The sequence below is a fragment of the Rhododendron vialii genome, chromosome 4a, assembly GCF_030253575.1.
Source record: "Rhododendron vialii isolate Sample 1 chromosome 4a, ASM3025357v1".
NCBI lineage: Eukaryota > Viridiplantae > Streptophyta > Magnoliopsida > Ericales > Ericaceae > Rhododendron > Rhododendron vialii.
The window spans coordinates 39,801,747-39,823,779 of NC_080560.1; the positions used below are offsets into that span (position 1 = coordinate 39,801,747).

General features: G+C 39.3%; 2 protein-coding genes and 1 long non-coding RNA gene across 4 annotated transcripts; 2 read left to right on the forward strand and 1 right to left on the reverse strand.

Annotated features, from left to right (window-relative positions):
• The first annotated feature begins 575 nt into the window (after positions 1-575).
• LOC131321672 (pentatricopeptide repeat-containing protein At5g19020, mitochondrial) lies at positions 576-3,832 on the forward strand. The gene has a single exon (XM_058352558.1). It carries the CDS (start codon positions 1,130-1,132, stop codon positions 3,227-3,229), a length of 2,100 nt encoding a protein of 699 aa, XP_058208541.1. The 5' UTR covers positions 576-1,129; the 3' UTR covers positions 3,230-3,832.
• Positions 3,654-20,886, reverse strand: LOC131321671 (mediator of RNA polymerase II transcription subunit 33A). Of its 2 annotated transcripts, none has more exons than XM_058352555.1 (12): positions 20,561-20,886; positions 18,559-18,669; positions 17,588-17,935; positions 16,580-16,899; positions 16,152-16,243; positions 15,179-15,539; positions 13,744-13,954; positions 13,003-13,117; positions 12,693-12,854; positions 7,196-7,856; positions 5,654-5,860; positions 3,654-4,953 (listed from the first exon to the last, which is right to left on the reverse strand). In XM_058352555.1, the coding sequence occupies exons 1-12, from the start codon at positions 20,836-20,838 to the stop codon at positions 3,836-3,838; spliced, it is 3,984 nt and encodes a 1,327-aa protein (XP_058208538.1). In that variant the 5' UTR covers positions 20,839-20,886; the 3' UTR covers positions 3,654-3,835. The 2 variants fall into 2 exon arrangements, with proteins under 2 accessions (XP_058208538.1, XP_058208539.1); XM_058352556.1 differs by lacking the exon at positions 20,561-20,886 and adding an exon at positions 19,762-19,786.
• LOC131321673 (uncharacterized) lies at positions 10,651-11,342 on the forward strand. The gene is made up of 3 exons (XR_009198602.1): positions 10,651-10,895; positions 10,989-11,063; positions 11,155-11,342. It is a non-coding gene; the product is annotated as an uncharacterized LOC131321673 (long non-coding RNA).
• Positions 20,887-22,033: the final 1,147 nt, after the last annotated feature.

A 22,033-nucleotide genomic window follows, 5' to 3' on the forward strand; every position in this document is an offset into this window, starting at 1 on the left:
AAATAAATTGGAGAATACGAAATTCAAAAATCTCCTTCAGATGATCTTTTTTTGGATTCTCATTATACCCTCAACAGTACTATTCAACACATGAGTAATATTCAAACGGTTCTCTCTTGTAAAAAAAAAATAATTTAAACGGTTCCCGAAATCTAATCATAATCCAAAACTAAAATTTACAACAGAGAGTCTACCCACACAGCAATCTGTGCACAGATTGTGCACAGATTTTGTTGTGGGGCCCACCACGGGTCCCACACAAATCATCCGAACCGTTTATTAAATGTAAAACATTTTTTCAAGGGCTCACTTAAAAAATAAGCTCAATCCGATACCTATAGGTGCTCGATCCAACCATATAACTTTTCATTATCCGAAAATCTGAATGAAAAGTTAGATGGTTGGATGAAGCACCTATAGGTATCGGATTGAGCTTATTTTTTACGGAGGCCCTTGAAAAAATGTTTTACATTTAATGCACGGCTCGGATGATTTGTGTGGGACCCGTGGTGGGCCCCACAACAAAATCTGTGCACAATCTGTGCACAGATCTGCTGTGTGTGTAGCAGCTTTATCTCACACGAAGCAATATAGAAGCCTATAGCGCGAAGGGCAAAATTCTTCTAAAGAGTGAAGTGGAACGAAAGTTTTGAAGCCAAGTTCCATTTCAAACAAACTACTACGAACTTCCTCAAAGAAAAGTAATCATTCTGGTAGTAGTTCGTTAAAAATCTTCTCTTTAACCAAAACCCTATTTACACCCCAAATCTCCCCCTCCAAAATTCTCATGAATGCGTTAAATAAGGATTACATTAGCCAAGTCCAGGTTTCATTGGCCAAATCGTTTTCATTACCCAAGTCCAGGGTTTTTAATAAATGCCGTATAATACCGCCATACCGGCCGTTGCATAGCGGGATTTCGAATCTCCGATATTGTTATTTACTATATGATCTTCACTGATATCGTTACGTTTCCTAATATCGCGGTTTAAAACTCTGGCCAAACTTTTAACTTCCTCAAAGAAAAGTGAAGTAATCAATCTGGTTGGAGTTCGTTAGAAATCTCCTCTTTTACCAAAACCCTATTTACACCCAAAATCTCGCCTCCAAATCCGCATGATCTCGTCTCATGAACATTGCTCTCAGACCCAGAAAACCAGTCCTTCTCTTCTCACACCAAAACCTCAAATGGGTCTCCACTTACACTGCCCAAACTCCACCCTTTCCTCCTCCACACCCTGCAAACCACCTCCCTGCATTCCTCAACGGTCAAAATCCTCACAACCCACTCGATTACGAGCTCTCTATTGTGTCCGCATTAAAATCTTGTTCATCCCTCTTGGCCATGTCCCATGGCCAACAAATTCACAGCCTTGTCTTGAAATCCGGCCTTGAATCTAACGTTTTTGTACGAAACAGTTTGATTAACATGTACGCGAAATGTGGGTGCATTGGTGAAGCAAAATCGTTGTTTGATACTGGGTCTGGGTTGGATTCAGTATCCTGTAATATAATGATTGGCGGGTATGTCAGGTTTGGTCGGTTGGGAGATGCCCGCGAACTGTTTGATGTAATGCCCAAGAAAGGTTGTGTTTCTTACACGAGTATGATTTTGGGTTTAGTACAAAATGGTTGTTGGAATGAGGCCGTTGATGTTTTCAAGGATATGTGGGTAGAGGGTGTGATGCCTAACGAGGTGACGATGTCGAGTGTGATATCCGCATGCTGTCATTTGGGTGGGATTTGGGACTGTCGGTTGCTTCATGCATTGATGAAGAAAATCGGGCTTGAAGTGTTTGTTCTAGTTTCGACTAACTTGGTGCATATGTATTGTGTGAATTCATGTTTGAGTGATGCGAAAACTTTGTTTGATGAGATGCCTGAACCGAATATGGTTTCACAGAATGTAATGCTTAATGGGTATTCAAAGGCAGGACATCTTGATTTGGCTAGAGATGTCTTTGAGAGAATGCCTACTAAAGATGTGGTTGCTTGGGGTACAATTGTTGATTGTTATGCGCAAGTAGGAAGATTAGCTGAAGCTTTTACTATGTATCGCGCAATGCTGCATAGTGGTTTGGGTCCGAATGAAGTTATGGTTGTGAACATGGTTTCGGCTTGTGGGCAGTTGATGGCATTTCACGAGGGCAAGCAGTTTCACAGTGCAACTATAAAAACAGGCTTTGACTGCTTTGACTTCATACAAGCAACAATCATCCATTTTTATGCTGCTTGCCACAAAATCTGCGCTGCTCAGTTGCAATTTGAATTGGGTAGCAAGGACCATGTCGCATCTTGGAATGCACTCGTTGCTGGACTCGTGAGAAATGGGAAGATTGAACTAGCTAGACAATTGTTCAACGAGATCCCTAAAAGAGATGTTATTTCCTGGAGCTCCATGATTTCTGGTTATTCACAGAGTGAGCAACCTAATATGGCTGTAGAACTATTTCACGAAATGGTATCTTGCGGTGTCAAACCAAATGAAATCACAATGGTGAGTGTCCTCTCTGCAATTGCTACTCTAGGCATATTGAAAGAGGGAAGACAAGCCCATGAATATATACGCAACAACTCAATACCTCTTAATGACAATCTCTTAGCAGCAATAATTGACATGTATGCCAAGTGTGGGAGCATCGAGACTGCCTTACATTTGTTCCATCAAATCAAAGACAAGACTTGCTCCGTTTCACCATGGAATGCGATTATATGCGGGTTGGCCATGCATGGACACGCACAGTTGTCTCTTCAAATGTATTCTGATTTGCAGAAACGGAACATTAAACCAAGCGCAATCACATTCATTGGAGTCTTGTGCGCATGTTGCCATTCTGGGTTGGTGGCCTTAGGGGAGCAGCATTTTAACAGTATGAATACCTTATATGGTGTGGATCCAAACATCAAGCACTACGGTTGTATGGTGGATCTTTTGGGAAAAGCAGGGAGATTAGCAGAAGCTGAGAAACTAATTAGGGGTATGCCTATGAAGGCGGATGTCGTGATATGGGGCTCATTGTTGGCAGCATGTAGAACTCATGGTAATGTCGAAGTAGGGGAATGGGCTGCAGAGAGTTTGGCTGGTGTTGAACCATCTCATGGTGGGAGTAGAGTTCTTCTGTCCAATATTTATGCAGATGCAGGGAGGTGGGAAGATGCATTTTTAGTGAGGAGGGCAATGAAAAGCCAGCAAATGGCTAGGTCACCGGGTTACAGTGGTGTCATTTGACCTTGGGATGGTTTGCTGTAAGTTAGAATTTTCGCCCTAACCTTATTGAATGTTTAGTTTTTCAGAAAGATTATTGTACGCAATGTATTGTAGCTCCTAGGTATTTTGCAGTTTGCAATAAATATCAAGCAAATGAAGACTTATGGAAATCTTGGCACCATTTTCCTGTAAAAAGTCCAAAATTTTCATAGAATACTTCACAAAACACTTGAAGCATCTTCTTGAGAAATAGAATGGCATTGAAGTTAGAAGTCTTAAAATATCATCAGATGGAACTTCTGTCCTATGAAGGTTCAAACCACTGCCCTTTCAGGGTAGGCATCTATGATAAGATACCATTTTGTTTTCATGTAGAAACCAAAAGCCCATAGGGTTCAAGAATGGGGATTGATTTAGCTAGGTTAAAGCACCCAAACAATCTCAATACCCAAATGCTGCATTTTAATAAACAGAAAATCAGTCATTCTGTACAAAGCTTGCAATTTCTTATAAATTGTACAATTTTTTCCTCCAAACCTTCATTCTGCACTGACAAGCCTACATAGAAAACCATGTACAACTACATTTCAACCACAAACCTACAAAATTTTGGACAAAAGAAAATAGCTATATTTCACTTTCAATGATCAGTTCAGCCGCTACACCCATGGTGCCAACTCCTCCAACTGCCAGCAAAGCAAACGCAAGCTCGTCCTCGTTCCACTGCCTCAGCCCTTTGCTCAGTCTCTGTAACACGACCACATCCACTTCCACCACCCAAGTAGGGGTGCAAGCTACCATGAGGCTAAGAAACCCAGACACATAAGCGCGCCAAGTGGCCCAATTGCAACCAAGCGAAGTCTTTCCATCTAGAGCACTCGCTAGAAACTCCAGGTGGGCTCCAAGGATTTTCAGACGCCGCTGCAATGCTGACGAGGACGAGTCGACTCCCCAAGCTAAAGCAATAGAAAGCACGGCAAAGTAAGCCAGTGCATAGCCCCCCAGCATTGCAACCACTCCCCCTGAGGCTGCTTCTTGTTCGCACCTGTGAACAGATATAAACCAAGAAGGAAGAGTTTCTTGGATCAATGACTGAAGTAGTGCTGATCCACCGGATAGCCACACCAAAGAGGCCCCAAGTGAAGCAGCAAGTTTCACCTTAGTTATTGCCGTAGCAAGTGAAATTTGCCCGTATCTCGTCCCGCTTTTGGCTTTCTTCAGCTTTTCCAATCCCTCTTTTGATAGCACACTAAATGCTACGTCTCTCACGCATTGCATCAAGAGAGAAATAATCTCTTCCCTTAAGAACATTATATCCCTTAGGGCTCGGTAGACACGGAGATATAATATCCCTGGGGCAACAGGAGAAATCCCACCGCAAAAGTGGGATCCGAATCCATGGCCAAGAAGGGGACCGACACCTCCATTGCTTGATATATGGGTCACATTCAGGCCAAGTGTTGAAGTAAAGCAGCTTTTGAGGAGTTGAACCACTGCATCATTGTTGTGGAGGAATACAGTGCGTGAGGCAGAGAAAACAAGGAAGTCGCTCCAGCGTTTCACCTTTTGTGTCCATAAGGAAGCCACGATTGGCATGCATGGCCACGGGCAACCAGCTGCAAGGGACTCCAAGGCGGGACCGGCCAGATTGAGAAAACGCTGCGAGGCTTTGTCAAGTTTGTAGGTTATAGTGAGGCTCACAAAGGCAGCCAAAGGCAGTGGAAGTGTCGCTGGAAAGCTCCCACCTGAAAGAAAGATGAAATTTTGCCATTAGATGAAGAACTATTTTAGAAAATGATAGCCTCCAATTAAACCAGCATCGATAATGATGATGATAAAACGACTATCATTGGACACTTCTAGATGCATGCTGGGGCACGTCTATATGTATCCTCCTATTTTTTGAATTTTCCTAAAGTAGAATACACTTCATACACTTGGAGAATACGTCTATCGTTTAGATACGCAAGAGACAAATTACAAATTAACGTACAATTGAATGATAAAGAGAAATGATGTAAATTTTTGCATTTTCTCCTCTAGATTTTAGTAAGTAGTGTTCTGTTACATTTTCTTATCTTAAACAAAATATTTACATGCACGACAGGCATCAATCATTGAACTTATATCTGACATAATGTTGATATAAAATTTGAATATTTAGTGCGTCTGTTTCCTATATTTTTTACTTTTATGTGTTGTCGCATCACGACTCTGTCCTAGCTTCCAAGCACCAATTAAGTGCCAAAATATGATTCCACAATTGGGGATATTATGGGTAGCAGTGAGGTGTAAATGTTTTTATGGTCTTTCCATTGCTTGTAGCCTGTCATGTATAACAGAACATGGGGGTGATTTTCTCTTTTTGGTCAATTAGTTCTGTCAACCATAATTATGTTCTGAAAAACATATGCATATAATAGTTGCCAGGGAAAGGAGTTAAACCCGCGACAAGACTCGGAACATCAACCCCAGTGGCAGCTAGGATTCTTTTGATCTGTTCTTCAACATTAGACAGATTTGCTGCTGGGCTTGGCCAATCTGTTCCATTCATAAAAACTGGTTTCCAGATTCCCCGAGTTACTTCTGCAGAGAAGTAACTTACAATGGTTGCCAAAGATGCAGGGAGAAAATCGGCCAAATCTTTAAGCCCTGCAATAAAGTAGAATAGCATTAGGTGATAAGGTGACCTAGGAGTTAGTGTTTCTTTGATCTGAAGCAACAATAAAGAGCAACTGATTTCTCAAAGCTGGGTGTCATATGGACTCACGACAGTCAAACTTTGTACTGTCTAATTGAATCCCCAAAGTAGATTCACATATTTAGAGGATCTCTAGAATAAAAGTGATGAAGAAGTATCTACTGAAAAAAGGAACAAGCAAGAAGGCAAACATCATGACAACAATAAATTTTTCTGTTTAAAATGAGAAATATATTACATCATATCATTTCAGTATACAAACAAATTATTTCTGCATCATGTTTTATTATAGAATAAACAGAATGGCTTACTAATTACTATTTTAGCAGAAATACTGTGCTCACAAATTGGGAGTTTCAGGCTTTCAGGGCTCCTAAAATTGAATAACCTAAAGGAATGCGATCCATCATTGAGGTATCTAATTACAATAGTTGGCACTAAAGTTATTTTCTTAAACTCTAGCCAAGACAATATATATATATATATATACATATAGAGGAATTTTCAAGTGAGGGATCCCTCATTTTTTTAAAATGAGGGACTTTCATTTCCCGATCAAATTTTGAAAATCCGAACCGTTCAATGTGTGCAGAATGTAATTTTAAGGGTCCCCGAGAGAAATCAGAAAAAAAAATAATCGGGAAGGGCGTCATCCGAGCAATTTTTTTTGAACCGTTCAATGAAAACTGCTCGGATGAAGCCCTTCCCGGTCATTTTTTTTGCTGATTTCTCGCAAGGACCCTTAAAATCATGTTTTGATCACTTTGAGCGGCTCGGATCATCGAAATTCAATCGGAAATGAAAGTCCCTCATTTTAAAAAAATGAGGGATCCCTCACCGGAACCTAACTCTATAGATATATATATTGTCTTGGCTAGAGTTTAAGAAAATAACTTTAGTGCCAACTATTGTAATATATATATATATATATAAGATGGGTATGATTAATCCACAAATGTGTGCGCTAATTGTATTATGTCAAGTTCTGCAAAGATTTATCAGCTAGCAATAGGCACAACCAATGCAGATCAAAAACAAAAAGGCACAACCAACAGATGCAACTAAATATTTCTCCACAAGTGTCAGAGTCTGCCAACGACATGGCACCTTATTAGAAGTATCCCATGCGTCTTTGATTTGTTCAAATGCCCTCTGAAGGGTAGATCCGTAGATGTCCAAAATGAGATAGTCCATAAAAGTTTTGGAATTTGCACTTCTCTTCGTGTAAATGTGCATTCTCAAATTGTAAATGCAAATAAAGAATTGAACAAACAAGCAAGCTTAACCTGTACATAGTTCGCGAGGAGAAAGTCTTCCATGGGCACATGCGGTTAGAGCAGCGTCAACCACGAAAGGAACCGCTTCAAGAACATCCCAAGCGGGTAATTTAGGTCTCGCACATGTATCTTCACTACCAGGTCCTGATGAACTACTACTTCCAGATGCTTGAGAAGTCAAAGACTGAGGTGCTCTACTAATCTTTCTAAACATCATGTTAAGAAGGGCATCAACAATCTGATGAACAGGGGTCCCATGAACAAGACCAGAGAGGGGTGAGGCTATACATGCCTGGTGCTGTCGGTACCATACTTTTAGTTTTGGAAATGAATCCACAAATACGTGTTTAGGAGATGATGAACTTGCAACACATGAGAGTCTCCTTTTACACCGGTTACTAAGGATGTTTCCGGAAGACATTAGGTGCGAGTTTCGTAGCAATAGGAGGTACTCAGGAGTTAGTTGGGAACCAACTGGGGGTACGTCTCCCACTCCATATTCTAGAGGTGGGTGATTAAACCGCCATAGCTTTAGAAGAAGCGCAAATGCGTTTGAAAACACGGCATGCACAGAGATCTCTTCTCCTGTTGGGAGAGTCCATGAAATGTTGGGCACACATGATCCAAATACCTCACAGATTGGCATCAATGAGCCTGCCAGTTGCGGAACCTGAGAAACAAGGTAAAAAATTGCACATCAGTCAGTAATCGGCACAAAAGACTCAATGACGGCCCTATCTATCAACTCACGTTCCTTCAAAATAAATAGGTACTCTTGGAGTACCATGTGGCATTGCCTACATGGCACTACCTGCCCATGAATGACCGCAATAAACACTGTGTGGTAGGCCTGTGCAAAAACCCCGCGGGTACTCGGACCCGACCCGACCCGAAGGGTCACGGGCGGGGTCGACCACTTGCTTCGGACGGTGCGGGTTCATATTCCCTTAAAAATATGACTTCGGTTCGGACTTCGGGTTCAAGTTTTTTTAACCGTCGGGTCCGACCCGACCCAACCTTTTAATATATAATATATATTATTATCAATCCTAGGCATATAAAAGGAAAAAGCTTCCACTTTCCCCCATTCTTCCCAGACGCCCCAAACCAAAACCTACCAACCCTACCCCAAAACAAAAATGCCGCACCCCACTGAGCTCACTGGCCCCACTCCCTCGCCTCCACCGTGACCCTTCGCCGGTCACCGTCTCTCTCTTTCATCAGTCGTTTCTTCCTCTCTCTCGTCCATCTCGCATCTAGCTGTTGAACTTTGCTGAATCGCCATCATCCACGGTCCAAACTCCAGACCTTTCCAATAGGTAAATCTCTCTCTCTGTCTCTCTCTCTCTCGTAATAAAACTGATTTTTGGGGGGTTTTGATTTTAACAGACATTTACTTTTTGGGGGTTTTTAATTTCTTTGGGTCATGAGTTTTCAGTTGAGTTTTGATTTATGTGTTCTGCATGTTTATGCAACGTGTGTAGATTTCTGAGTTTTGATTTATTTTGTGATCTCTGTTCAGGTTATGGATTCTGCTTTGGGTGATGAAGTTGAAGCTGTTATCCATGGTGGTGATACTCCTACTGTGCCCAGAAAATCTACTAAGAGAAAGGCTAAGGCTAAGGCTAAGGCTAGGGCTAAGCCCCCTAAGGCACAAAAACAAGGAACTGGACCAACTGGCCGACCGGAATCGGTAGCATGGGATCACTTCGATAAAATCGAGGCTAAAGACACTACGGATGGGATACAACGAGGTATTTGTAAGTATTGTCGTAACGAGTACATGGCTGATCCTAAAATGCATGGAACAAGTAGCATGTTGGCTCATATTACAGTCTACAAGAAGTACCCTTACAATAGAGAACCAACAAGTGGTCAACAAACTTTAAGTTTTGAACCTAAAAAAGATGGAAAAGAAGGTTTTGAACTTGTTGCCACAAGTTTTTCTGGAGAATCTGCTAGAACTACTCTTGTTGAGATGGTTATGCTTGATGAATTGTCATTTGCGTTCGTAGAAGGAGTTGGTTTTCGAAAGTTTTGCAAGGCTTTACAACCAAAGTTTGAACCTATATCTCGTTATACTGTTGCTAGAGATGTTGTCAAGATTGTCAATAGAGAGAAGGCTAAGTTGATGAATGTACTACGAGGTCGTAGGATTTCTCTCACTACGGACACATGGACATCGATACATCGACATCGATTCAAAATCTAAATTACATGTGTCAAACTGCACACTTTATTGATGACGATTGGAAACTTCATAAGAGGATTTTGAACTTTTGTATTGTTGATGATCATAAGGGTGATACAATTGGTAAAAAGATTGAGGCGTGTTTGCTTGAATGGAACATTGGAGATGTCTTTACTATAACAGTAGACAATGCTAGTTCAAATGCCACGGCTATCAGGTATTTGGTAAAGAAAACAAAGGATTGGGAGGGAACCGTCTTAGGTCATGACTATTTACATGTTCGTTGTTGTGCACATATTCTCAATCTCATTGTTAGTGATGGTTTGGAAGAGCGTGCTCCATCTATTGCTTGCATACATGAGGTTGTGAGGTATGTAAGATCCTCCCCTAGTAGGCTTGATTCTTTTAAGAAATGTGTCTTGAAAGAGAAAATTGAATCCAAGAAGTATTTGTGCCTCGACGTTCCGACTAGGTGGAACTCCACTTATTTAATGCTTGATGCTGCTCAAAAGTTTGAGAAAGCTTTTAACCGGTTACACGAAGAGGACTCCAATTTCAAGGCAATTTTTAAGGATGATGAGTTTAGCGAGGGAGAAGAGGAAAACGAGAATAATGGGGCATTTGGGGGAAATAGAGGGAGTGGGGAAAAGAGGAAGCCAACCAAGAAAGATTGGGGCGATTGTAGAACGTTTGTCCATTTCTTAAGGCTTTTCTATATTGCAACAAAGAGGTTTTCAGGTTCCCTTTATGTCACTTCTGATGTTTTCTTTAAAGACATGTATGTGATTCAATTGGAAGTAGAGAAATTGCTTAAGAGCAGTGATATTCTTTTGTTTTCAATGGCATTGAGTATGAAAGAAAAGCTTGATAAGTATTAGGGACAGGGAGACAAAATGAATTTGTTGTTGTATGTTGCTGCGGTTCTTGATCCTAGAAAGAAGCTAGACTATGTGGAGTTTTGCTTCATAAGATTGTATGGTGAAGATATTGCTAAAGCAATGAAGGAAAAGGTGAAGAATTGTTTGATACGTTTGTTTAACGACTATGCTAAGCATGATAAGAATAGTGTGGAAGTGCCTAATGTGCTTGAGGCTTCGGCTATGACTATTGATGATTTCGATGATCCCCATAAATCTTTAGCCAGTCAATTTTCTTCTTACATGGAGAAGCAATATTCCATTTCGTCCAAGTCTGAGGTGGATAAGTACTTAGCTGAAACTTGTGAATCAGAAGATGATGATTCAAAGTTTGACATTTTGATGTGGTGGAAGAACAATTCTGTGAGGTATAATGTGTTGTCGCAAGTGGCTCGTGATGTGTTAGCATTTCCCGTCTCTACAGTTGCATCCGAGTCGGCTTTTAGCACCGGAGGACGCATATTTGATCCTTTTCGCAGCTCACTTTCTCCTGCGATGGTAGAGATGCTTGTATGTGGACAAAATTGGCTTCGAAATGATGTCCCCATTTCTCTTCGTAAGGCAATGGATGACATTGAGCAATATGAATCCTACGACTCAGGTAATTACTTTAAAATGTACGACGTTGTTTTGTTAATTTACTTTAATTACATTCACCAATATTACTAGTTATCTTTTTTTTTTTTCTTGCTAGTTTTACTGGATCAAGATCAACCTCAAACTCAAGCCTTGGTTCAGGTTGATTAACTATCATCGACAATGGATTTTGGTATAAAATTTCTACCTCAAACCTCATTTGCATTGCTTCACTATATTCTATCTTTTTAAACTTTTAATCGAACTTGTTTTATTTTTTTCAGGTATAATGCTTTTTGTGGATATTTTGCAGCCGAACACTCTAATTTTATGGCTGTTTTTTTTGTGGGTTTGAAGTGGTATAGTATGAATGGGGTATAGTTTTTGAAGTGGTACAAAATCAACATGGGGTATAGTCTTGTTGAAGTTTGAATGGGGTATAGTTTTTGATGTGGACTTTAATTTACTTTGAATGGGGTATATTCTGGATGGGGTATATTTTTTTTTGGATGTGCAAAGCTTGACTTTTGATACTCTGCTGTTAGTTGACACTTGACACTAGACAGAAGTAACTAAGTGTATTAAACTTGAAGTGGACTTGATTTCTTTGAAGTTTGAATGGGGTATAGTGTTTGCTCCTTTTTTGGTATTGTGGACGAAAACTGCATTTAAAATGTAGTTGGTGTACTTTTTTTTGATGTTTGATAGCTGTATTTGTTGTATCTATCAAGCATGTGAAACTTATGAACTTGTTGCCAAGGTTTGGTTGATTCTCGATCTACTGCCTCTGTTTCGTTTGGCTGAGACTTCCGCGTCTGCAGATTCTCAAGTTCTATTTAAAACTAGTGGAAGCCCAAACAAGAATGGGCTACACATGATTATGTGGCCATTGGGCTCAGAATATAATTAAAAAAAAATGATTCAAACAATAAAATTCCAATAACAGAATTACAGAAGCCCAATTCTTCAGTTTTTGTGCAACCCGTCGGGCCCGACCCGACCCGACCGAGGGATCGGGCTCGCGGACGGTTTTCATCTCCCGTGGGGTGCGGTTACGGGCCTGCATATACTTACCCGAACATGGTTGGGGTCGGGGTCGTGTTTCGGGTCAAAATCGACCCGCCCGACCCGTGCCCACCCCTACTGTGTGGGTCACCCCATGCCTCCTAACTATCCGAAAAATGTGATTCATCATGTCCCACCCAAAAAACTTGGCACCATGTACTTTGCTGGAACTAGAAGTACCCCGGGGAAATGCCACATGTTACTCGCCAAGTTCCTTGTTTTCGGGAAGATCGTATCAGTTGAAAACACCAATGATTATCACAATACAGGTTCTTGTAAAATGTTCATGTGTCGATAGAAAAAGCTTCTTCCAGTTGTTTACCAGAATGGCGACCCGTATTTTCTGTTCTATTAGTTTTTTCTCATTGGGTTTTTGCTTTATTCAGACTAAACATATGGAGTTCCCTTGTCTCAACTATTTGGGTTCGGCTATCAGATTTCTGACCTATCATTGCTAAAATAGGATCACATTATTGGCCTTTTATGTATTCTACATCTTCACAAGATTCTTTCTGGCCCTAATCACTAAAAATTTAATGAGTCAAGCGACACAACTAGAGTAACACAATTGAGTAAAATGCAGATGCGAATGAGATGACTCATTTCAGTAACTGAACTTCATGTTGGTTTAAATATCACACGCAACCTAAGAATAGATAAGCACTTAGAAAGTTTCAAAGCTTAGGTAGGAAAACGATTCACACCACTGAAGAAACATTTGATCTCTACAATCCGAGATAGTAAAAGCTTGACATACCAAGCCATGTAGGGAGAAAATCTGAACACAGTCAACAGGTGCTATTGCGACAAGGAGAACATTCAGCATTGGAGCATAACTTATCAAGTGGCTGTCGCTTCCAGAATAATCGGCAGGAGCTGGTGGAGAGAGTAGTCTTGTTATGAAGTAAACAGTGTGTTCCTGAAAACATCACGAGCTATTAGAACATTATGGTGTTTTGGTGAAAAACAAAAATCAAAACCATAAAATTTGAAATAGAGTTCTTTGTGCAATCTCATTCCAATAATCAACTAAAATATGTTAAGTTCAGTAAGCTTGACCTCGTTACCTGTATATTCCAACCATGAATTAGAGAGGCTCCGCAAAGTATAGTAGCAGCAGCTATCTTCTCATCTTCCGATCCTTTGACCGCAATCTCAAAGACTTTCTCAAGCTCTGCTAAGCTTCCATCAAATCCATGAGCTTAAATTCAGTTGCTTTACCCTTGGTAAATCAATAAAAAAGAGCATCTCATATTCCTGGCTTCAGCAAAGAAAAAAGTGTAACCGAAGACCAGGTCACAGTGACGGAACATAGAAGGGAATCTGAATGATGTTCATTTCATATTCTGATGTTGGCAACTCCAAGTCACTTACCAGACTGATTTAATGTCTACTCTTAAGGATTATATTTTTGTTAACCGATTTTGCTGATAACAATGTCCAACCTCCATTCAGACAGCTGAATTATGTGTAATTTACATAAGCATCATGTTATACCATTTGATAGGGCAAACCAATACACTTCCATATTACAGATTTGGCCTTGTCAACAAAACCTTTCCAATAAAACCACCCCATGAAGCCATTCTTCGAACTGCCATACATCGAAAACGATCACAAGGTACTAGAGTGATAGATTCCCAATGAAGCATTTGTAGCAACTCTTGTAAAAAATATAAACGAGGAGCCCTCCATAGGAATGGAATTAGGCTTATCAGCTTTGTTGAATACATTATACAACAAATTTACATAAGCTAGGCAGATTAGTCAATCAAGAAACTTTTTGAGAAAGAAAACTGCAAGTATACCTTAAAGCGGGAGCAGAAACTAAAGCTTTTATCATAATTGGAGTCAGGGGAGCTCCCTTCATGAATGATGACCAACTGGGCACTTGAACGGGCAAAGTATGAGGTATTTGTTTGATGTGCCCATTCACATAGCCAGGCCAGAAATATGCTGATGTGTCCACTAGATTTCTGGCGATACAAGCCTCTACTATCAAATGGTGCATGTTTCCAGCTGCAAACATTGACGTGAGCTTCCATTAGATTAGACAGCCACACGGAAAATACCAAAACAAAACCTGCTGCTTTCCATTTTGGTTGTGGATATATGGCATCCAGTTCAGTAGTATCAACGATTGCTGTTACTTATAGTCTGTGACATGTATACTGTAGTGTATATAGACAGGCACCACTCTAGACGGTTCTGTACCACACCATTGCCTAGCATATCTCGCCACTGACTTTACTTTATTCTCACCCTCTAATTCTCTGATAGACAATGTAATGTGTAGGTTCAACTGTCATATGCTAGCCAATATGCTTGAGAAGGGCTTTAAAGATTTCCCATTTGGTCTCTACATTGGAAGCATCTCTATGGAAGAGACCTAAGAATCTATTGTGGTTGATAATCTCAACGTTAATTAGGAAAAAATTACAAACAGAATGCACCAAGGACAGCCATAGTTAGTGATTCAAAACTTTTCATCTTATGGTAGGGTTGACTGATGTGGTGCTAATGTAAAAGCTACAATTTCGATGTCTGAAAAAACATGTGCAATTCTAAGAATGGCTAAAGTGAAAGGGTAGATCAGCCCTGCATGGGCTGGACCGTTGTTCAGTTTGGCTTAAGCTATTTTTTCCCTGGGATGCTCTCTTTCATTTTGTAAAGTTATTTTATTTTTGATTTTAGAACTTTTGAGACACCAACAAATAGCTAAGGCTACGTTTAAAATAACAGTTGGATGGGTGAACCCCAAAACTGACACCAGTGCAGTGTAGAGGTCAACCAAGACTCGGACGGCAAAAGAGAAGGATATAGTGGGCACCCCAAAACTGACACCAGTGCAGTGTAGAGGTCAACCAAGACTTGGACGGCAAAAGAGAAGGATATAGTGGGCAGACAGTAGTTCATATCATTTTCCTGAACACGAAGAAAACAAAAAGGTATGATGGGAAAAGACGAACTAAGCTAGTCGTTGCAGCTGCAAAATGAAGATTAATATTTAATCCAAAGGAGATAGAAAATGAAGGTGAAATGCAGCAAGAAGACAAGGACGATCAATCTGAACTTTCACATCAAGGACCTTTGAAAGAACCTTATGATTAGGCCTACTCTGTATATGAATTACAACGCTGCAAAAGTTAGGCTAAAACCTTTTTAAAAAATCCTTGATGGTATAAAAGAAAAAGATGTTACTTATCAAAAAAATAAAAAAGAAAAGAAAAAGATGTTACTTACAACAGTTTATTGGCATGTCTTTCATGCTCATGCACTCGAAATATGAGCTGCCAACGTTGATGCCTGAAATAAACATCATCGCTTTTGCAGCAGCCTGATTGGCCGCGGAAACTACATATTGGGGTGGACTCAGCAAACTGTTATAATCACCCAGACTCTGTAAGCTGGATACGAAATCCCTACGACGATTTCCAGGAACATGATATTCTCTATCATGAATGGTGTCAGATTTTTCTGTTTCATCAGTTGGTGCGCTCTCTTCTTCCTCGATTAGATCAGCAGCTACAAGTGTTGTGATAGTCAACAACATGCACAGGCGAGTATCTAGCCGAGGCACAGGACCCTCAATTGGATCTCTCTCCTAAAGAAAAATTGTGAAATAAGAAGATAAGCCAAAAAACACAAAAGAATAGATTTCCACATATGGAAGAATAATATTGTTTATGCAAAAATATTTCATGAAGCTATCTTGATGCTCTAGTTAAATGCTAAGGAATGACCCATCACATGGTAATGGTGTGGAATTTCAGCCAATGTGGTACATCTAAGTAGCCAACCCATTAACTTTTGCTCCTAGAAAGCTAATTATGGGGTTTATATCGAGGTTTTTTTGTAGAAGTGTGAAATATCCCTTAATTCCTCATATCCAGGTTTTTTCCTCTCTGTGTACCATACATGATCTTCAATCCGCCATTGTGACATCCACATTAAGAATTTAAATAAGAGTTAACAGCAATCCTACCCAATTTTACAGCAAAAATAGTATCCCAAAAAACATTATGAACTTTTCTAAACTTGTTTATCTTGGGGAATGCATTCAAAGTAGAGGAGGCTGCCTTTAGACTGAATGCTACAATGAAGCAACACCAAAATACGCAAATAGTTTGAAACACTCAAAATCCCAGAAAAGAAGAGACAAGAAAAATCAACAGCAGAGAAGAAAATCTGAGTTCAACAGTAACAAGTTCCTAACCCTCTGAACTAGACGTAGAGCTGCCATCCAAAGACTTAAAAAGCATTCATGCCAAGTGGTTCCATTAAATGCTTGAAGGGCCTTCATTAATCCTGTAAGTGAAACCATGAGCTTTCATTATGCTAGACATGGTTTAAGAGAATATTACTTCCCCCCGTCCCATGTTGTTTGACCATTTTTGATAGTTGTGCATTTAAACGGATATAAAAATAAAAAAAAACTGTACTTTCACCAATAATTCATTTCAATTCTTTCACCAATCAAAAGCATCAATTGAGATCTTTTGATAGGTGGAAAGTCAGAAAAATCATTCCCGAAGATACATCATAAGATTCATAACTATTATAATCGACTAACAAAATGGGACAGAGGCAGTATAATTTGTTCATTAAATTATATCTCGAGGACTAGGATAAAGTTAGGTTTACCAGTAATTATTTCAACAGCACATGTTGCATTAACTTGTGAACCATCCATTGCATCTTCCAACACCAGATCAAGAGGAAGCCAAAGAGCAGAACGACTAGATCCATGACAAAGACCAGCAGAAGAAGCCAGAGAACCAGAAGCCATAACCTCATGGAAATCTAGTGGTAAAATTGTTTTGCATTTGTGAGACAGCAATTTGCTAGTATCTGATGCCAGCTTGAGAAGAGTCTCTGCATTCGTAACTTTTGAACTTCTCACTGCTGATGAATTTTCCACAAGGAGTTGTATTCGCTGAACAAAACCTCCCCAGTGTGAGGGCCTGTTGAAGTGACAAGCAAGGATTGAAATACCTCAAGTAAAGTGATGGACAAGGAAACAGGAAGAGGTATTGGGAGAAAAAAATAATAATGACTACTATCTATCTAACAGTAATTATGAACCTAAATAGAGTGGAATAACATACGGATTAATGTAGTGAAATTCTAATATTACAGAAGATTTAGATGAGCGTGAGTGGATTTGAAAAAAAAACCCTTGTTTATTGAGTCATCATAAGTCTGAAAGTGTGCACTGTTATGTTGAAAATAAGAGAACTGCTTTCAGGGTTGGTTAATACCGGAAATTGTTGTCCTTGTCCTTTTATGTCTCTTTCCCGTAGATATCAATAGAAGTTAAACATTTCCATTTCAGAACTAGACCATAAATACTACCAAAACATGATAAAGTAAAAGAAATTAACTAACTACTCCTGATTACAAAAGAAACCGGGCTACATGTTCATGTTTTCTACATGGTTTACTCATGGAGAATATGGGTCTTCAAGAAAAATGAATTGGTCTTTTCAATGCACAAAAGAATTACTAAAATGCATAAGAAGTCCCTTTTTCTGAACAGCACCAATTAACAGGGGAGAAGATTTATGATATTCATTCAGCTTCCACGTAGGCAAAATTAAAAAAGATTGTATGAAGCTTGAAAAGCAGTTGTAAAAGGAATGAAGTTCTGACATGTTTTGGCGAGCCAAGTAAAGAATCCTGGAAGTTACTTTGTTTTGCAGAAATTGCGCAATCAACTCTATGGCAATCACAGTATTTAAACTCCTCAATCTCTCTTGATGTTCCATCCTCTTCTCATCATAAAAGTCATCACTGTCTACTTCCATATCTTGAGGTTTAGTTACCCATTCAGATGTCCTTTCATGGGTCAGTTCTAGCAACCCTTCATCTTCCAATGATGCATCAAGCAACTGACAAATGACTGCAAAAATAAATTCAACCACAAGAATGCCAGGTTCACTTGCTTCCAGACCAAATATTTGGGAGAGGTGAAGAACCTCATCTACCACATTCATGACCCTGCATGAAGAAGATAAATTACAAAATATAAATATACTACATTTTAGAGAGAGGATTACTTTATGATCTTCTCATTACTGAAGGGGGAACACTACAAAAACCCAATGTCTTTATTAGCAATCAGATCAATTGCAAGCGTCAACTATGTTACAAACTGAGAGGCTGCGGAGATTCTCGAGGTTTTTTGTTCTTACAATTCTTGGAATAAAATAGGGCGAGTGTTCAACAAAAAGATCACTAATAGAATAGCAAAAAGGTTACTAGATACGTGGTGCAAACTCTAGATTCCATAATAAAACAAATAAATTGGATCCAGGACTGAGCATTTTACCACTGCACCAAGCAATGCGCCCCCCCCCCAAGGACATCATGCCAATATGTTCAGTAAAACAATAAAATGTTGTATTCTGTTGCTTTGGCTTCTTTTCATTCATTTAGCTGAGTGGAACAAAGATCTAAGGAGAAATTAGCTGTCGAACCAGTAGAACCGTGACAACTAGAAATAAATAAATGGAAAAAACCAAAGACAAAAGAATAGAAGCATAGTGACAACAAGAGGAATATTAATGTTAAAGAATTCTCGCTTTCCTTGTATGGAACAGTAAACAAGATCAAGAACTCACTTGTGGAAATTCGGTCCATCTATATGAGACTTAAGGGTCAAGGTGTGTCTCTTGAGGAGTTCCACGTAAATCCTATATGCGGCTGGCCTGGAACTTCTATTTGGAATAACCCTGTAGAAATGGAAGTGCAGGATGTCAAGCCAATGAAGACATTGTTTGCCGGAAGAGATGCAGTAAAACAACAGTGACATTCATGCAGATTCCATCAATAGTTCATTCACTAAAATGCTAAATTGAAACACTAAAGCAAGAAAACTAAACCCATTTCAAAAGATAATTGCTGCACATTTAAAATGCATAACATTTTCTCACAACTGTGGCATTTCTCAGGATTAACTAAAGTCAGAAGACCATTCAACAACCAAATGACTTCATACACTTGAACTCCAAGAGATCCCATGAGCATAGAAGCAATGCAAGGAGGGGCTCTTCACCCACCAATTCCTGAACCACCCACATTCCAAAAATAAAGAATAATTTTTCTAAACAATCAACAAACGCAATTCAAAATGTGGTTGTGGTTGTTGATTTTTCAAAATAACCAACAAATCAAACTGTGGGAATTGCTATGTTACATGGACTTGGGTGCGAGTATCAGGTGCAGGTGCAAGTCCAAGCGTCAGACCTTCCTAAACTTAAATCTTAGGATACATGGATATGTGTCCCCAACTTGGATACGGGTACGAGGACACGTCCTGAACTCTTATTTGTATTATATATTGCATAATTTTCACAGATTATGTACCATAAACTATGTTTACAAATGTATTTAAACAAGAAAGAGTTAAGAAAATTATATTTTTGCTATTTCCTTATTTCATGTCTATGTGAAATATTCGAAATATCGTTTTTCTAACTAATTTGATATTCCTTTTCCGTAAGTATCTTAACAATTAAAGGATCCGAGTGTCCAAAAGGATACGGGTGTCGGACACATCGGCATGGGTACTTGAGCCAAAATGAAAGATCCATGTAACATAGGGAATCGGTACTGTAACGAGATTTGTGCGGAATTTTCAAGAAGAGTAGAAGACAACTGACAATGCACCAACCAACAACATTGCATCATGCAACAAAATAGAAAAAAAAAACATATCCTAATAATGAACCAGCAAATAAAACAAAAACAGTTTGATCAAAAAGTGAACATTAGATCCGGAAAATAAAACAACAATTAGAACAGGATAGTTCGGATTTTGATACATAACATCAGATTAACGTCCTCCTCCTCCTTCCCCACTGCCAGAAAATAAATCTCTCTCCATATCACACATAGCAAGAATCAAACAGTTGGTAAATTAAAATAAAGGCAGAAGCCCTCATCCACTCAAATCACAGCAGCCCATTTCATGAAGCCACCTGAAAACAATTTGTTTCAAAGAAATTCACAAATCATATCCAACCAGTCACCCCCTGAGCAAAAATCCAAAACTACACCCAAAGTCCTATTTGGTTCATATTGAGGTGAACAAGACCTTAGACTCCACAGCTTTAAATGCAACAACAAACACTTCAACTGGGACCTACAATTGTGGGTCAATGAACTTGTATTCCAAAAACACCCTCTTAAGATCAAATCCCAAAACCCAGGAAAGAAACACAAGCATACCCATGAGCTGAAAATGTTTGAAAATTACATAAAAGAGAAACTAAAAGAAATGGAAACAATCTCTTAAGGTCAAATCCCAAAACCCAGGAAAACAGAAATATACAAGCATACCAATGAACTGAAAATGTTTGAAAAACACAAAACAAACTTTTAGGCTCTGTTTAGAAATTGTGGACAGAAAGAAAAGAGGAGGGAAAATAATTAAGAAGGAAAATGGAAGAAAAGGATGGAGAAAATTTTACTATTCTCATTAACTCTATTTTGCCATTTTCTCTCCTCTTTCTTTCAAAACCAAACAAGGGAAAGGAAAATCTTTTAACTTTCTTTCCTTTTCCCTTCCTTTCCTCATGTTCCAAACAAAGTTTAAAGAAAAGGAACAGAAATAGGAGAAACCTGTTGGAAAGCAGAGCTAGGACAAGCAAAGGGGGGACGATCTTGAAAGCCAAGGCCTTTTCTAGAAACTTCCAAGCGATGGGAACATTGTTGGCCCAACAAATGTGAGAGACAAGAAGGTTTGCGAGGTCAGGAGAGGGGGTAGGAACACCTGCTGTGTTCAAATAGGAAGAGAGATGAATTGCCCATGTGAGAGGGTCACTGCCCTTTTCTTGGGCAATCTTGGTTTGCTCCAGGACACTGTCCCAGAGACTTGTTTGTAGTGGGATCACAGCCATTAGGGGAACATGTGGAGAGAGAGAGAGAGATGGTTTTGGGGGGAGAGTAAGTGAAAGAGAGGGAGCTAATGGGGAGAAGGTTTATGGTTGGTAGAGCAAGTTGCTGATGTTTTGGCAGAACCAGAGAGCCAATTGGGTACGCGGGGGATGGGAAACTTGGAGTCAGACCCTACATGGAAGATGTAGGACATTCAAGAGTATGTACAGTTTGACCCTTCAAAAGGGGAAAAAAAATAGTGTGTACATTTTGTACGGTTACAGTTAGAGCTGCAATCGAATCGAGTTGATCGTGAGCAACTCTAGACTCTGTCCGCTTAGTAATAGAACTGAGCTCGAGTAATAGAACAGAGCTCGAGTTACTGGTAGATCTGCTCGTGTAAAATAAATTCATCTCGTATGAGTTAGTTCGGCTTGTTTATAAATATTCGTTACTCGAATTGAGCTCTAGTTCTCTACACTAACCGAGCTTGAATATAGCTGCAAGATGTTAAAGCTAGGCTCATTTTTACCACTAGTTACAATGTCCTATCTTGAAGATACTGGGAAATAGTTTAGATGTAGAAATATTAAAACTCGTAAAATGTATATATAAAAGTAAATGACTACTAAAAATCTGTTAATTTAGGGTTTTGATGAATAACCAAGAAATGATTTGATAGGGACAAGAAAATGACACCTTATCTTGATTTAACCTTAAATGCTACTAGTACATGGTTGCTAAATTGTCACATAATTTTGCTTTTTCTTCTAGAACATGAAGATATTTGTCTTTTTCTTTTACCCTTGTGAAAAACTAAAATGTACACTAATTTTTCCATAAGCTATTTAAGTATCACAAAACCCCATTGATGAGTATAGGTCTCAACTCTCATATTTTTAGGTGAGATATGAGGGTAATACTGTCGTTTCACATGAACATTATTAACCTAAGGCGTTTCAGGGTTGTATCTGAGGTTATTTGTTGGATTGAAAATTTAGAGAGTTTGCCAAACACCCCCTAACATCATGTGGAGTGGATAGAATTTTTTGGCTTTCAGATATGTAAACAATATATCATAGTCAAACCAAGTGAGGGGCTGTAGGGGGATTAATGTATTCTTTTTCGGAGGTTGGTGAACATTTATAAAATTGTGGATGAGGACACAACTGCCTTAAATTACAGATTCTACCATTTGCCATATAGCATCTTTTCTTC